Here is an 18,362-nt window from a genome sequence, read left to right as displayed (position 1 = left end):
TTAGCAGTTTTATGCTGCATCTGTCAATCGTTCTAGTCTACCACTGCTGCTTTCTGTCTTACGGGTGATCGTGGCTCAAGAGTTGGGAGTTCGCCTTGTAATCCGAAGGTTGCTGGTTCGCGCCCCGGCTTGGACAGTCTCGGTCGTTGTGTCCTTGGGCAAGACACTTCACCCGTTGCCTACTGGTGGTGGTCAGAGGGCCCGGTGGCGCCAGTGTCCGGCAGCCTCGCCTCTGTCAGTGCGCCCCAGGGTGGCTGTGGCTACAATGTAGCTGCCATCACCAGTGTGTGAATGTGTGTGTGAATAATAATAATAATGGATACTTTATTGATCCCCATGGGGAAATTACTTGTTTTTCTCTGCATTTGACCCATTCACTCAGTGAAGCAGTGGGCAGCCCACTAATCAGGCGCCCGGGGAGCAGTGTGTAGGGACGGTACCTTGCTCAGGGGTACCTCAGGGTAGCCGTTAAGTGGATTCGAACCGCCGACCTTCCGATCATGGGGCGACCACTTTACCTACTGAGCTATCCCTGCCCCATGAATGGGTGGATGACTGGATGTGTAAAGTGCTTTGGGGTCCTTAGTAAAGCGCTATATAAATACAGGCCATTTACCATTTAAATACTCAGAAACTCTGTTTATGCAATCAGAATTGGTAAAGTATACCTTTCCTCTTTAGTCTGTTTATTTTCTATCACTGATTTAAGTTGAAATTTTCACTGTGATTAATTTGATAAATACAGGCTCAGTAGTTACATTCTAATACTCACAGCATTGCTTTAGAAATGTGATGCAACACAAGGAAGTAATAAAATATAGAAAGAGAGAGTTTTTCCTTATAACCATCTTATTGGAAAAATACTTTTTCACATATAAAATAATAATGTACTTGACTTGAGCAGCACTGATGTTGTATCCAGTCCAGTCCTTCACATGATCATCTAGTCTCCCAGTCTGCTTGGCTTCATTTGGGAGGCGAGAGTCCAACAACGATTCAGAATAAGTGCATAGATGGAAGCAGAAGAAACCTTTTTTCTTTGAGTACAAGAAATTGCGAGTTAAAACAGGGGCCTGATAAAGACAACAAAGAACAACATACCACAGACCAGACACACACTAAGAATGGGTTTAGCGCTGCACTCTTAATAATTGGATTGGACGGTGAAGAGAGTGGACGTCCAGTGGGTCTGCCGCACAGCCGATTCCACATCATGTGACCTCAGCGAAGGCGATGTGATTCTATAAAGAGGCAGGAAGAGCAAAAAAACAAAATCAGGACAAAAGACATAAAAAATTGGCGAATGCCTCAAAAATAAACCTGGTTTGGCATTCCTAAATACACATGTAGAAATCTGAGAAGACATCACCAATGGCATTTGACCTGAATGTAAGTAAATGCCTGTGAAGTTAGCCATTATATGTGATCATTTAAGCATGTTTATTTTGGGTCATATTCATTAGGTGGTTGACATTGTGGGACGTCTACTACTCAGAAGGCTTGATCCCTGGCTCACCGCGTCCATGTGTCGAAGCAATTGGAGAGCTCCAATTGAGTAAAAGAGTTATTTCAGTAGCAATTAATTTACCATGATTAGTAAATGACTGATTCATGAGCCTGCAAAGCTTTTCCTAGTGTAGGATGTTTAGGTTGTTCTCTTAAAATGACCTCATTAACTCCAATCAAAGCAGCACTCCAATACTTCTCATTAGGTTCTAAATGTGTATCATAGAGTCCTGCACTGTTTAGGAACCACTGAAGCACTAAAACGATTAAGTAGTGGATGGTTGAGATTAGATTTAGATAATTAGTTTCTCCACAAGCAAAGTGGATTTTCTAATGTTTAGTTATGGAGCACCGGAAAAAGTGGACGGCTACATAATGATTTTTTTCCACACAGGTAATCAGGGGAAAGGATGCACAACTCAGACTTTCATAGTCAGGAAAATGATTTCACTAACTATTAATCCAGATGTTAAACTAAACCTTCTCCTACAGTAATGATTTTCCTCCACGCCTTTAAGCTAACCACACCTCAGCTATCCAGGCTGATGAGCCACAGTGGTTGTAAAGGTCAGGTGAGTTCAGGCAGGTCACAAAGTCAGTTTAGTGCACAGTGCAGAACAGCTCAGTGCAAGTCTGCAGAAGCTGATGGTTCAGCTGATACCCGTCTATACATTCAATTGCCAAATTCCATACACAGCATGCTATTTAAGCTGTGTTAGCTTGCATACAAATGTTGCACATCTGCAAACTGCTTTGCAACCCACCCACCCCCCACATTCATTGCCTGGTGTGTACTGTGCTAGGCTTTTGCTACTGCTCTCTCCAGAACAGAGCTACGTCCCCAAAGACACATTTCTATAGTTGGGGAAAAAACTATTTTCTTTTGTCTATAGTGGTTCTGACTAAATGATTTTCTCTTCTGTGTTTAAGGCTGGGTTTGTTAGAGCAAATTTCTTTTGCATTAAAGACTCACCAAACACAGTGGATATACAGAATTACATGTTTCTCATCTAAACAAAAAGAGATGCTGCTCTATAAATGATTCTCCATCAGTCTTGCAGATCTGATAGAACAGATGGTATATTTGCATGACGTGACACGAGATTAGTGCAACAGGGCTGTAATTCCAAACTCCTAATTTTTAGCAGTAGCAGTCGGGATTTTATCCTTTCCTGACTTTTCCTGACTTCAAACACGTGTCACTCCAACAAGTGAATACAAAAATCCAAAAACCAAAACCAACCAATTTTAAAAAAAGCTGCTGCTCCTATTAGAATAAACAGTATGTATTTACTGATATCTTCAGCTCAGAGTTTTAATATTATCCTCCTTGTTCTTTAATTACCATTTCCATATGTTCGTAATATAGCCTGTATATGAACATCTGGTATCATTCCACTGTGTTTTAGAGGTGGGATCACACCAGTGTAATAATATTTTGATTTGTGCAGTGATGGTAGACCACAGCTTCCTTCCTTTGGACTGTTTCAGAGCCCATCACAGCACAGAAACAGCTTTAGTGAAGGTTACAAATGATCTTTTTATGGCCTCTAACAGAGACTCATCTCTGTGCTTATCCTAATACTGTTGGCCATAATATTTTAATACGGTGATTAGCATATGCTTTAGATATTAAAGGTACTACGCTGCAGTGGTTTGAAACATATCCAAAAAGACGCCAAAGTGCTCGCTTATACAGGGTCATCTGATTGTTACAGGTTTCTCTGTTTTCTGTGTATTATTGTAGAGTGTTTACCTTACAAAATTAATATAACTGTTGTTATTTGGTGTTATATAAATAAAACAGAATTGAATTGAATCAAATTTAAAAAACACTCATTGTGTAACTGAATACACCAGTAGGTTGGTTGGGGGATAGTGCTCCCAGGAAAACAGCATTATTGGCTAGCTTATTATTGAGAAGAACAATAGAAAAGAAAAAAGGCAGAAGATTAGGACAACAGGTGTTTTGATAGACACCTTGACATTATCGCAGCGAATGGATTGCTTTATGCTAAAAGCAGGAATAATAAAGCCTAAATGTAAAGAGACTAATGTGTCTTTTCTTCTTCCCTTTGAAGATGCGGATGGATATTATGATACCCAGTGTGTCGGGATAAGAAACTTATGACAACTATGGTAACCTTTGACCTATTATCTTGTAAACCCGTTTGGTGTGCTTGGGGAAAAAAAGACTTCACCTAAAGATAAAGTGGGGTTGAATTGCACTTAAATGCACCAACTCTTGAAATGTTTAAATCACTTTAAAAACACACCTTTTTTCAAAGGCTTTTAGGAGTAGTACCAGAGTCAACCTGTAGTCAGTTTTAGTCAGCTGTTGGTCACTCTTAATCCTTTTATTTTGTTAATCATATTCATTGTATATCTTATTGTCTACTTTACTCATGTTTTATTATTTAATATATATACTGATTTATTTTAATCTTCTTTTTCATTCATGTATTTATTTTATTGTTATTTATATTTGCTTCTTTGTCTGCTTAGTGTTTTTAACTGCTATCTCTGTTTTATTATTGGAAAGCACTTTGGTCAACTTTGTTGTTTTTAAAGTGCTATATAAATAAAGTTGGATTGGACTAATATTATATCAAAAGTCAGTCTGATACCAGAGGACTGGTTGTTATGAAGTGTGAAAACAAAACTGTTCCATATGCTTAGAACATTACTGCTGAGACTTCTTGTTACTGTCCAGGAGAGCTTTAAGAAAGTAGACTATGACACAGAGCCTAAGCCAGTCATTCCTACAGATGCATTTCTACTGTACAGCTAATATGGTTCTCTTTTATCCTCCTTGACTGCAGAGACCTATGAGCATTTATATTGGAGGAGATATTTGGTAGTTTTCTCCGGTCAGGTTTCTAATAAAATTAGGATTCCCCTTGTATACTGTATTAAAGGTAATCTGCTTTCGTAGATTTAGAGGTCAGGACAAAATATTAGCCTGTTCCACTCATTTATCTTTGAGGTAAATTATTCTCTGTGTTGGAGACTTAAAGTGATGTCACTGCTTTAAAGATTCAAGCAAAAGAGAAGAGAGAAGCGTGGGTCTCATTTTTGCGACTCAAAGGTTGCTTCCTGCAGTGGCATTTAGTTTATTGTGGCTCGTTTAGCTTCCAGGCATCTTTAGACTGTGCTATTTTTAGAGCAGGCAATTTTCCGCAGAGGCTGTCATAGCTGAGGTGAGAGAGTGAGATTTGGTGCTCTTTCTCAGGCAGCCAAGTGCAAGCTCTCAGCTGGAAATTGTGAACTGAATCATCAGATAGGGGTGGTGTATATTCCATATTTCACTCTTAAATGAGTGTCTTAGAGGAAATGAAAAGACACAGCAAGCTCAGTGAGTGCACTTCAACACGTGCCCATGTTTGTAAATTTTCTCCCCAACAAACACAACAGTGTCGATGAAACGTTTGCACCATCAAAGGCAGCCGTGGGTGCCTTTTTGGTTTCATTCTCTAACAGTGGACTTCGTGGATTCGACCCATCGAGGGTTATTTTTAGAACGTAACTACAGCGATAAACGAGGAACCACTGTGTGTGTGTATATATATATATATATATATATATATATATATATATATATATATATATATATATATGTGTATGTATGTATATATATATGCAGCAGCATATATCACTGAATCACTGAGATGCTTGGCTACAAGTTAAACAGCCACAAGAAGCAGTACCCTCCATGGAGAAGGAGACTAGAGGCTAGGATCAAAGTAGCACGGTGGAGGTTATCCAAATATCGGCGCTGCAGAAAGGTGCGACAAAGAAGGTGCCTAAGAAGTACAGGAAGCTGTCCATACCTGAGGCCTTGGAAACTGCCAAGCACCGACTCACAGCCTTGGCCAGCCGCTTGAAGAGGTACACCAGAGAGGTCGAAGGCAGTAGAATAAACCATCTGTTTTCCAAAGAGCCATCCAAAGTATACTCTCAGTGGCAGGGTAACAATATGAGAACAGCACCACCAAGGCTGGAGACGGAACAATACTGGAAGAGCATATGGGAGAAGGATGCAACCCATAACAGCAATGCTCAGTGGCTAGTGGATCTGAGGGCAGATCACAGCGACCTCCCTGAACAGGGTCCAGTAACCATCACAGTGGCAGATATCTAAGAACGGTTCTCCAGTATGAAGAGTTGGATAGCACCAGGCACCCACATGATTTGCGCCTACTGGCTGAAGAAGCTGACTGTATTCCATGAGCGCTGAGCGGCACAAATGAACCAGTTACTAGTTGACGATCATCATTCATCAGGAACTCAATGGGGATGTGGCGGACAAACTGGAGGCCAACTTCAAGCCCATAGCACAAGTCACCATCAAGTGCGCGATCTACCAAGGAGATGCTCTGTCCCCACTGCTGTTCTGCATAGGCCTGAACCCCCTCAGTGAGGTCATTGACAAGACTGGCTACAAGTCCAGCACCCTGAGGCTGTACGCTAAGCGGAAGGAAGGAGGCCAGGGACTGGTGAGTGTCAGCACCATGGTCCAGGATGAGACAACGAACATCCACGAATACATCATGAAGATGGCCCCAACTGACTACGTGCTCAGTGAATACCTCAGGCAGCAGAAACCCAAGAATGAGGAAGAAGAGGAGGAACCATCATGGAAGGACAGGCCCCTGCACAGTATGTAACACCAGCAAATAGAGGAGGTGGCTGACAGAAATCTTACCAGTGGCTGGACAAAGCTGGATTGAAAGACAGCACAGAGGCACTAATCATGGCAGCACAGACCCCAGCCTCTATGGAGCTTGTGCTCAGAGCTTGTTCCTATCACACCTGGCCAGACCCCAGGTGCAGGCTGTGTAAAGATGCTCCTGAGACAATCCAGCACATAACAGCAGGGTGCAAGATGCTAGCAGGCAGGGCATACATGGAACGCCATAACCAAGTGGCCGGCATAGTGTACAGAAACATAAGATGACATATCTTATAGCTATTCCTTGTTGTCCTTGTGGCGTGAAGCACTCCACAGTGAAGCACCTGTGCAGGTTGCTTCAATTTTGAAGGGACCTGTTGCTCCCTCCTGGCTGTTTTTTTTTTTTAAATCAACTTCCACAGTGCTCTGGGCACCTGGGGGCAGTTTTTATAAAACTTGTGAAACTTTCCTCCACTTCTTTTTCTGGCACAACTTCACCTGTTTCCAAGGTGCATGGAGAGGATGAAAGAATTCACAAAGCAGGGACTCCAGCAACACTTGAGGGAAGATGAACAACTTTAATAATTGACCAACGCGTTTCGGCTTGTGGCCTTCATCAGGGTCATAGTAAAACATTGTAAAAAATGCTTAAATACAAGACAGGAAACAGAAAAAATTTCAAATTAACCAGTCAAAACTTCATAGATAGGTCAGCTGACATATAATAGGTAGGTATTGGTTAATTGGCTCACGCCCAAGTAAATACCGGACTAGATCATTACTGATGAGGAGGAGGGGGGTGACATAACCCCCATATGCCTGAAAATAACACATGCATGAAATGCATTAGAAGGAGTGCTATGAATATACACAGAAGAAAGAAAAAAAAAAGGACAGTCTTTAATGGTAAAAGCACGTTTGAACTTAGAAAACAAGATTACATCATAACATGGGAACACATTTGTTAAAAGATCCTTATTTATGTCTCTAAAATGTAAAATCTAGACTTAAAATGTGGACTTAAAGTGAGATGTCTAGAACGCTACTCCTTCTTTGGTTGAAATGATAATAATTTAAAAAAAAAAAAAGCGTGCATTTCCTTGAGACTAGGTCTACTAAACTACCATCTAGTTCCATCCTAACAAGGCTGGCTGCCTTTGTCCTTAAAAGGAACTATTTCTTTTTTAACAACACACCATACCTTCAGATCTCTGGCACTGCAATGGGAACCAAAATGGCCCCCAGTTTTGCCTGCCTTTTTGTTGGTCATCTGGAAGAACAAATTCTATATAATCACCAAAATAACCCTTATTTATCATTCATTGTGTCTTGGAAACGTTATATAGATGACGTGTTTCTACTCTGGAAAGGACCAGTCTCTATATTACTAAAGTTTGTAGAATTCCTTAATGGACACTTTGCAGGCTTACGTTTCACCCTCAATTACAGTACTGAAGAAATTAACTTTCTGGACATGGCATTAATTGTCAATACACCAAAAATGTTAAATCATTCAAAGACCCTATAGGTGACAAAACCATTGCCATAAAGGGCTTTATCACATGCAGAACTAAAAATGTAATCTACATGATACAGTGCCCATGCAATAAAATATATATAGCATCCCACCCTCTGAAGGATCGAATTAACAAACACAGAAGCTCGATCAAGAGGAATGATTTAACCAGCCCTGTTGCAAGACACTTCAATGATAAACATCCAAATTCACCATTATTTTTCCTAGGCATAGAAGCCATTAAACTAAGCCAAAGAGGTGCCAATAGAAATTTTATCTGAAAAAAGAGAAGCATTTTGGATATTCTGTTTTAAGAGTCTGCACCCCTGAGGTATGAATGAGGACTTTTCTATCAATGAGTTTTTATGAACAACACCCCTTTTTTTTTTTTTTTTTTTATTATTTTAACCAAAGAAGGAGTAGCGTTCTAGACATCTCACTTTAAGTCCACATTTTAAGTCTAGATTTTACATTTTAGAGACATAAATAAGGATCTTTTAACAAATGTGTTCCCATGTTATGATGTAATCTTGTTTTCTAAGTTCAAACTCAAAAAAATAACTCTTTGAATGAACATAAAAAAAAAATCAAAGAATTTCCACGTAATTAAATTGCTTTATTTTATCATTATGCAATTCTGTTATTCCAACTTAATGTACTTGAGTTGGACTAACTTGATTAATTAATGATGAATCAACTGTTTTACTACAGTTGTGTCCAACTTAATTTAATTGATTTGATCCAACCCATGCAAATGACGTTAGTGCAACAAAACATGCTTATTCGTAATAGAAATCCATTTATTAATCCATTTATATTAAGTTCATTTAAAGAGTTATTTTTTTGGAGTGTTCAACAAAGTCTAGAGTCTGGTTAACATAAAATGTTAATGGTTTTATAATAACTTGCACTCCATCCGTCCTCTTATCTTTACCAGGGTTGCAGTGAGGCTGGGACCTATCCCAGATGTGACAGGGTGGGAGTCAGAATACTGGACAGGTCACCAGTCTATCACAGAGAGACAGACAACCATTTGCCCTCATGTTCACAGATATTTTAGAAACACCAATTAACTTAACCCTAATTACTGCATGACTTTAACTGTGGCAGGAAACCAGAGTACCCAGAGAGAACCCACTGCAAACTTGGCCAGATTGCAGATTTGAACCCAAGACCTTCTTGGGTGCTTTGACAGTGCAGTGCAGTGAATTTTGTAAATTTAACAACCACCCAATTTCATTTTTTTGAGTGTATTTCAGCTGACCTATCTATGAAGTTTTGACTGGTTAATTAGAATTTTTTTCTGTTTCCTGTCTTATATTTAAGCAATTTTTTACAATGTTTTACTATGACCCTGATGAAGGCCACAAGCCGAAACGCGTTGGTCAATTATTAAAGTTGTTCATCTTCCCTCAAGTGTTGCTGGAGTTCCTGCTTCTTGATGTATCACTCCAGCGCCTCCTTATTGATGATTAGGTTGCCAATCCTCTTTTCATCCAGCAACTCTCAAGCAAGCCCAAAGGGATCCCTGATGAAGCTCTAGTTCTCTCTTTCTCTTATTTTGTCCTTCTCTTTCCAATTCTCTCCACTCTCTGCAACCTGGCGTGATTTTGTTTGAGCTTGTCCCACAGCTCCTTCAAGCTGGCTTTGTCATGGTGTGCCGCTTTCCTACAGTTGCGACGGAGTTGGCGTCAGTCTTTGGTCAGTTGTTCCATCTCTCTCTCTTCTGCCTTTCCTTGGGGCTGTGGGCTCACTCCTCCTAAGCTCATCAAACATCTCTCTGCAGACCTCGAAGATGAACTTCCAAAGGCTGTTGAGCTTGCTCTTGGCAGTTCCCTTATATATCACCTCCAACAGTTGCTGCAAAGCATTAAGGTTTTGCCGTTTGCCTCGGTCATCTGTTTGGGTACCTTCTCCATCCCAGGGTTTTCCTCACCTGTTTCAGATGATTCAGCTCGGTCCTGCAGCACTGTGGTTGCTCCCCCAGCTTTTGGAGCCCCTCGTCTGACCTGCTTCTCGTCTATCTGGTTTCTGCATTTTCTACCATATTGCATATTTCTATCTTGATGGATGCATATCCCCTGCTCGACATTACCTTCTCCCACCGACAAGCACACTTCTCTTGTAGTCCTTATTCATTCAGTCAATTTGAGGCAGTAACATGTCTCTAAAAGTCGAATTGGGATTATGTTTCCCACTGTGCAGCATCACGGCCCAGACGGCGTGTCTCCTGCCACCCTCAGACACTGTGCAAACGAGCTGGCCCCAGTGTTTTCTGGCATTTTCAACTCCTCACTGCAGGCATGTCATGTGCCTGCCTGCTTCAAGTCCTCCACCATAATCCCTGTCCCCAAGAAACCTAGGATCACTGGACTAAATGACTACAGACCCGTGGCTCTGACATCTGTGGTCATGAAGTCTTTTGAGCGCCTAGTTCTCTCCCATCTCAGGACCCTCACGGCCCCCCTCCTGGACCCCCTGCAGTTTGCATATAGAGCCAACACGTCTGTAGACGACGCCATCAACATGGCCCTACACTTCATCCTGCAGCATCTGGACTCCCCAGGAACCTACGCCAGGATCCTGTTTGTGGACTTCAGCTCTGCCTTCAACACCATCCTTCCAGACCATCTCCGACACAAGCTTTCCCAGATGAATGTGCCTGATCCCATCTGCCGGTGGATCACTGACTTCCTGATGGACAGGAAGCAGCATGTGAGGCTGGGAAAGAATGTCTCGGACTCCCGGACCATCAGCACCGGCTCCCCTCAGGGCTGTGTTCTTTCTCCTCTGCTCTTCTCCCTGTACACCAACTGCTGCACCTCCACCCACCAGTCTGTCAAGCTAATCAAGTTTGCAGATGACACCACCGTTATTGGGCTCATCTCTGACGGGGATGAGTCTGCCTACAGGAGGGAGGTTGAACGTCTGGTGTCCTGGTGCAGCCACAACAACCTGGTGCTGAATGCCCAGAAGACAGTGGAGATTATTGTGGACTTCAGGAAGCACACAGCCCCACTCCCCCCCATCATCCTGACTGACACCCCCATCACCTCTGTGGACTCATTCCGCTTCCTGGGTACCACCATCACCCAGGACCTGAAGTGGGAGCCCACCATCACCTCCGTCATCAAGAAAGCCCAGCAGAGGATGTACTTCCTGAGGCAGCTGAAGAAATTCAACCTGCCAACACGGACGATGATGCAGTTCTACACTGCAATCATCGAGTCCATCCTCACCTCCTCCATCACCGTGTGGTACGCTGGAGCCACTATCAGGGACAAACAGAGACTGCAGCGTGTTGTGCGCTCTGCTGAGAAGGTGATTGGCTGCAGACTCCCATCTCTGCAGGACCTGTACACCTCCAGGACACTGCGGCGTGCAGCTCAGATCTCAGCTGACCCTTCTCAGCCTGGACACAGTCTGTTTGACCTGCTCCCCTCAGGCAGGAGGCTCCGGTCCATTCGCACCAGAACCTCTCGCCATAAGAACAGTTTCTTCCCCTCTGCTGTTGGACACATGAACAATAAACGTATGACTGTTCCCACCACTAACACATGACCCTACGCTGTGTTCACTGCATCATTCCATGTCTGGCACTGATCACCACCTGCACTCATGTATATATCTTTCAACGTAGCACTCTTAATTCTTATTCTCATGTATATATCTCATGTATAGCTCATGCACATATCTTTCTACGTAGCACTTTTAATTCTTATTCTTTTATTTTTTCATGTCTATTTAAGTGCTATTTATGACACTATGTTTGCACTGAAGCACCGCAGCAATTTCCTAATGTTGTAAACCTGCTCAACATTTGGCAATAAACCCCTTTCTGATTCTGATTCTGATTCATGGCAGAATCGTGCCTTTTAAATGAATTGCTGCCTGAGGGAGCCCTGAAGATCATGGGGGCTCCAAAAGTTTTTGGTTTTTGGCACATGTGCAACAGGGCCAAAAATATTGAATACCATAAAATACCTCTGAGAAGTATTTTATGGTATTAAAAAAAATCACCGCACTCTACTATTTTTATTTTCTTTTAATTTTAAGTTTCTGGAACTGGGGTTGTAGCAACTCCTAAATTTCTTCCTCAGTAAATTATTCCGACTGCTGTCATGCTTCAGTTTTAAACAGCTTCTGTGGGCTGAAAATGGTTCAGCTTTGTAAATCCTTGAAAACTTCTGTTGGGACACCACTAATTTTTTGTAATACAATGATTTTCAGTGTACTTGGGATAGCCACTTATGTATAATATCTACTATGGTACTTAATCCTGCATATTTGTGACCACATTATTCACAAGAACCACTATGTTATAAATAAATCCAATAACAGCATTTAGAGGGATTTATGAGGGTTATGGAGGTCAGCAATAATAATGCTGAACATTGTGTGTTACATGATTCAATATGCAACTTTTCTAAATATAAGTACCAGAGAACTTTGTAACATTTAAGACAGAAAAAAAACACCAGACACTTTTCATATGAGTGAGCGACCAAAGAAGGCCAAGTGGCCCATAGAAAGATGTGGGTATGGGCCACATTTGGAGAAGCATCTAAACAGATCCAAGTTCAAACAGTAGCATAAGGAAAAGCCCAAACATACAGTCAGACACATAAAACATGCAGAGTGACCCCTTGTGACAGGGGGCAGCCAAAAGTAAGTTCTCTTATTGTAGATGTAAAACAGAAAGCACTCAGACTGAACGATAGCTACAGCAAAATATCAGCCAGTTGTATGACATATTGCAAAGAAAGAACAGAAGGAAGTGTGACATTGAATCTGGCAGAGCTCACATCACTTCACAGAGTAATTTATTTGCCTTTTGTTCCTGAGCCACTTGAACCAGCTGAGACCTCGCAGCCAGCGCAGGAAGGCCTCGAGGCACTCCTTAATGTTGCAAGAGCCTTCATCTTCATCATCCGTCTCCTGCAGCAGCAGCAATGTGTTCATGAGTGTGTGTCTGTGTGGCAACAAGTGGCAACAAATGGCAAAAAAACAAACAAACAAAAAAACAAAACAAATGGCAACATCCAACATTGCGATTTTGATACTAGTTTGTGTATCAAAATGTACAACTAATGGGTCACAGTGTAAACATCTACTAATTCTGTCAATGCTGCTGATTATTTTATGATTTCTGGATTTTGAATTCCTTATTTAATATGTTCTCTGTTTGGTTCTTAGTTTGGTTCTTGTTAATTGTTAGATTTTCATATATGCTGAGCCTTATTAGTTTATTAGTTCCAGTTTACACTACAGTTTATATTGTTCCCTCAGTGTTTTCTGTCTTATCCTAATGAGTCAGGTTTGCCCACTCCCCCACCCCAAATCTCATTTGATTATCTTCAGCTGCACCTTGTTACCCTCCCTTGTCCAATTCTCTGATTATCCTTTTGTGTATAAATAACGTTGTCTTCAACTCAGTCTTTGTCTCAGTTTCTGTTATCAAACCCGCATGTCCCTGCCTGTTAAAGAAATGCTGTGTATTTTGGTTTCCTTACAATGGATTCTGTAATTCTGGAATCTGAAAATAGCCTACCTAAAGCTTTGCATTTTTGTTCACACCTGTCTGCAAATCTGCCCTTTGCTTTCAATTTCCAACATTAGTTTAAAAATTAATTAGTTAGTAGTTAACTACTGTAACAGGTTTTGGTGACAGTAGTGCTGGAAGTGGTAGCTTTTCCTTTAATTATTCATTAAGTGTCTTTAAGAAACGAAAAATATACTACTCTCATTTGATTTGAGGACATTAAAGATCAGTTACTATTAACCCTCTGGTTGTGTTCACCCCCACCCCTTACTTTAATGTTCCCGGTCACAATTCACCGGTCAGTTTTAACAGCTCTAAAAAAACATAAGAGACATTTTTCACCACCAAGCTCAGTTCAATGGGTCGTTCAATGAGTCGTTCAGCGGTCATTCAGTGGGACATTCAGTGGGTTGTTTAGTAGGTCGTAAAAGTGGGTCTTTCATTTTATCATTCAGTGACCCATTCACGGGGTCAGAGGCCAAAGGGGGGGGGGGATTCCCATTCATTTTCTATGGCAGTGACCTTAGACCAGGAACACCACGGGTGTGACACAATTGATTAAACCACTCAAAATTCAACGAAAGAGGTGCTCATCACTTTTATATGTTCAAGTGCATAGTTTGGAGGACGTCATAAGGCCTCGAGGCAATCGGATGTAAAACACAATGTTTATGAGTTTTTTCAGATTTGACCCGAACACGACAGGATGTGCAGGGGGTTTATGTTTCCCTGGGATGCCAGTTCGGGGGGCTTTTGCCCCCTGGTAGGGTCCAGGGTGAGGGGCCAGACAAACAGTGATTATATGTGTCACATCAAGACAACAGTTGGCCCTGCCTGGGATAGTGTTACCAGTGCCAGGCCTTGGAGATGGGCCTGGGGAGGTGAGCGCCTGTTGGCTGGGCCTCATCCCATGGGGCCCAGTCAGGTGCAGAAGGGTCATAGGCCCACCCTCCTATAGGCCCACCCCCTGCAGAAGGCGCTGTAGGGATCAGGTGCAACGTGTGCCAGGCAGCAAAGCGCAGAGCCCCTGGCGGACCAATCCCAACTACAGATCACAAATCCTTGCGGGCAAAACCCCTGTGGTGGCCAAGCCCCTGGGGTGCATGAGGGCTTGCGATTGAGATATGGAATGTCACCTTTCTGTTGGGGAAAGAGCCTGAGCTAGTGTGTTAGGATGTGAGTCTGGGGCTTGACTCTGTCCTAGTCTGAAGATGCCCTTGGTGAGAACCCAAGCGGTGTTCTGTTATTGGACTTCTGTGCAAACCACAGTTTTCCCACGAATGCACATATCACCAGGATACCCCATGCCGCAGGTCGTTGATTGATTTTGCATTCTTATTATCAGATCTGTGGCCGAATGTTCGGGATACTTTGGTGAAGAGAGGGACTGAACTGTCAGCAGATCACCACCTGGTGGTGAGTTGGATCAGGTGGCGGGGCAGGATGCTGGACAGACCTGGCACATCTAAACATACAGTGAAGGTACACTTCGAATGCCTAGCAGAGCCCCTGGTCCGAGACATCTTTAACTCCCACCTCCAGCAGAGCTTCAACAGTATTGTGATGTAGACTGAACTGAGTCTGAATGGACCATGGACCATGTTTAGCACCTTACTGATGTACTGCTGCACTGAGCTGCGACCGCAAGGTGGTTGGTGCCTGTTGAGGTGGTAACCCCTGAACCAGATTAAGGGCAGCATCAGGTGGAGAAAGGCTAATCTGTGGGACTTCGGAGGCAGCTGATGTGTACCAGCAGGCCAAGCGCACCTTGCTCGGGCAGGACTTAATGCAGAAACTCGGGGTGGGGGGAAGTTTTGTGAGGCCACAGAAACTTTTGGAGTGACTCAAAGTGATTCAGGCAAACTGTCAGGTGACTCCAGAGAGTAAAGCGGTGCTGTATCCATATTGTGCATAGTGTGGTTGGAGCGCTTCTGACTTCAATTGAGGATTGGATGTTGTAGGGCTGTTGTGGTTGACACACCTCCACAATGTTGTGTGGAGATATGGGGCAGTATCTCTGGATTGACACACTGGGATTGTGGTTCCTATCTTTAAAATGGGGGACTGCAGGGTTTGCTTCAACTATAAGGGGATCAGTGTGCAAATACAGTGGGGCAAAAAAGTATTTAGTCAGCCACCGATTGTGCAAGTTCCCCCACTTAAAATGATGACAGAGGTCAGTAATTTGCACCAGAGGTACACTTCAACTGTGAGAGACAGAATGTGAAAAAAAAAAATCCATGAATCCACATGGTAGGATTTGTAAAGAATTTATTCGTAAATCAGGGTGGAAAATAAGTATTTGGTCAATAACAAAAATACAACTCAATACTTTGTAACATAACCTTTGTTGGCAATAACAGAGGTCAAACGTTTACTATAGGTCTTTACCAGGTTTGCACACACAGTAGCTGGTATTTTGGCCCATTCCTCCATGCAGATCTTCTCGAGAGCAGTGATGTTTTGGGGCTGTCGCCGAGCAACACGGACTTTCAACTCCCGCCACAGATTTTCTATGGGGTTGAGGTCTGGAGACTGGCTAGGCCACTCCAGGACTTTCAAATGCTTCTTACGGAGCCACTCCTTTGTTGCCCGGGCGGTGTTTTTTGGATCATTGTCATGTTGGAAGACCCAGCCTCGTTTCATCTTCAAAGTTCTCACTGATGGAAGGAGGTTTTGGCTCAAAATCTCACGATACATGGCCCCATTCATTCTGTCCTTAACACGGATCAGTCGTCCTGTCCCCTTGGCAGAAAAACAGCCCCATAGCATGATGTTTCCACCCCCATGCTTCACAGTAGGTATGGTGTTCTTGGGATGCAACTCAGTATTCTTCTTCCTCCAAACACGACGAGTTGAGTTTATACCAAAAAGTTCTACTTTGGTATCATCTGACCACATGACATTCTCCCAATCCTCTGCTGTATCATCCATGTGCTCTCTGGCAAACTTCAGACGGGCCTGGACATGCACTGGCTTCAGCAGCGGAACACGTCTGGCACTGTGGGATTTGATTCCCTGCCGTTGTAGTGTGTTACTGATGGTGACCTTTGTTACTTTGGTCCCAGCTCTCTGCAGGTCATTCACCAGGTCCCCCCGTGTGGTTCTGGGATCTTTGCTCACCGTTCTCATGATCATTTTGACCCCACGGGATGAGATCTTGCGTGGAGCCCCAGATCGAGGGAGATTATCAGTGGTCTTGTATGTCTTCCATTTTCTGATGATTGCTCCCACAGTTGATTTTTTCACACCAAGCTGCTTGCCTATTGTAGATTCACTCTTCCCAGTCTGGTGCAGGTCTACAATACTTTTCCTGGTGTCCTTCGAAAGCTCTTTGGTCTTGGCCATGGCGGAGTTTGGAGTCTGACTGTTTGAGGCTGTGGACAGGTGTCTTTTATACAGATGATGAGTTCAAACAGGTGCCATTCATACAGGTAACGAGTGGGGGACAGAAAAGCTTCTTACAGAAGACGTTACAGGTCTGTGAGAGCCAGAGATTTTCCTTGTTTGAGGTGACCAAATACTTATTTTCCACCCTGATTTACGAATAAATTCTTTACAAATCCTACCATGTGGATTCATGGATTTTTTTTCCACATTCTGTCTCTCACAGTTGAAGTGTACCTCTGGTGCAAATTACTGACCTCTGTCATCATTTTAAGTGGGGGAACTTGCACAATCGGTGGCTGACTAAATACTTTTTTGCCCCACTGTACATAACTCTTTTTTTTTAAGTGCAAAATATAAATACAAATAATAGAATAATTTTAAAATCACATAAACCTATCTTCTTTTCACAATTAAACATAGAACATTTACCATAAAAAAATATTAGCATCATTTTTGAACAAGGCTTCTTCTTTGTGTGACAGAGCTTTAACCTTTGAATGGCACAGCGAACCATAGACAATGATTTCTGGAAATGCAGTGATATGCAGTGATATCCACAACAGGATCATGCCTGTTTTTAATGCAATGCTGCCTGAAGATTACAAGAACCTCTGGCCATCTTTCCTCCTAAGAAACGTTTGCTCTCTAAGGGTGCATTTTTCTTTAAATACCTAGGTATCCTCCTAAAGGTAGATGTTCAAACAGTACATGACCAGGGTAAGTTGGGTCTCTTTAATAAAGGATTTTATTAATGTTCTTGAGACCTCTGCAGTTCTTCAAGTGAGAGCAGAAGATGGCTGACTATATCTGGTAGGGCTGCACGATTAATCGTTAGAAAATCACGATCTCGATTCATACTTATGTGCGATCTCATTTCCAAATGACAACGATTAAAAAAAAAACAAAACGACGATGATTGTACCGCATTTTGATCCGGGACGTAATCTGCATGAAAACAAGCGCTCACTCTTCCTGCTCAACAAATGACAAGGGCGGAGCCTTATACCACGTGATACAGAAGCTGTGCCGTGTGATGCTAAAATTAGCAGGGAAAAAACAACGGAGAGCACGTCAGGGATGACGAGAAAGTGACAGGAGAAAATCCGTCCCGGTCAACCACCCAAACATCAATAACGGGAACCTTATACAGCGCTTCCCTATACCCATCGAACTCCCGCAGGCACAAAGACATCACGGAGGCTATCACTTATCACCTGACCACAGATATGGCTCCCATCAACACTGTGCAAAACGAGGGATTTAGGAAAACGATCAACACCCCAGACAAACGCTACACAGTGCCGTCCCGCAACTATTTTTCTATTGTTGCACTACCTGCTCTATACACGCAGTGTCGAGCAACGGTGGAGACGGAATTTCAAGCAGTACAACATTTTGCGGCAACAACAAAACGTGAGACATTTGTTGTTTTTATGTTTATTTATTGTTTTTATGTTCAGTCTCAACTGTTACGAAGTTGATGTGCAGTTAATAAGTGCAATAAATATTTATACTGGAAAAGAAAATCGTGAGAGAATCGTGATCTCAATTCTAAGCCAAGAAATCGTGATTCTCATTTTATGCAAAATCGTGCAGCCCTAATATCTGGATAACCCTGTGGAGCTCTTTCTTCTGTGCTACTGTGCAGCTGGAAAAAATGCCAGGATTCTTTCTACTGTGCAGCAATAGAAGGACACCCACCATTTTTCAGGGATGTTATTCTTTGTGAGAATGCT

At 42.6% G+C, this 18,362-nt stretch overlaps 1 protein-coding gene across 1 annotated transcript in view; it reads right to left on the bottom strand.

Annotated features, from left to right (window-relative positions):
• Positions 1 to 310: 310 nt before the first annotated feature.
• Positions 311 to 18,362, bottom strand: part of plppr5b (phospholipid phosphatase related 5b) — a 130,072-nt gene continuing 112,020 nt past the window's right edge. Inside the window, exon 8 of the mRNA XM_080864863.1 lies at positions 311 to 1,241. Coding sequence (XP_080720989.1) covers positions 1,212 to 1,241 — 30 coding nt within the window. The 3' untranslated portion in view covers positions 311 to 1,211. The remainder of the gene's footprint in view (positions 1,242 to 18,362) is intronic.

Source organism: Rhamphochromis sp. 'chilingali', assembly GCF_963969265.1.
Source record: "Rhamphochromis sp. 'chilingali' genome assembly, chromosome: 18".
Classification (NCBI taxonomy): domain Eukaryota; kingdom Metazoa; phylum Chordata; class Actinopteri; order Cichliformes; family Cichlidae; genus Rhamphochromis; species Rhamphochromis sp. 'chilingali'.
Note: the sequence above shows the minus strand (reverse complement) of the source record. Positions and strands in the feature narration are given on the sequence as shown.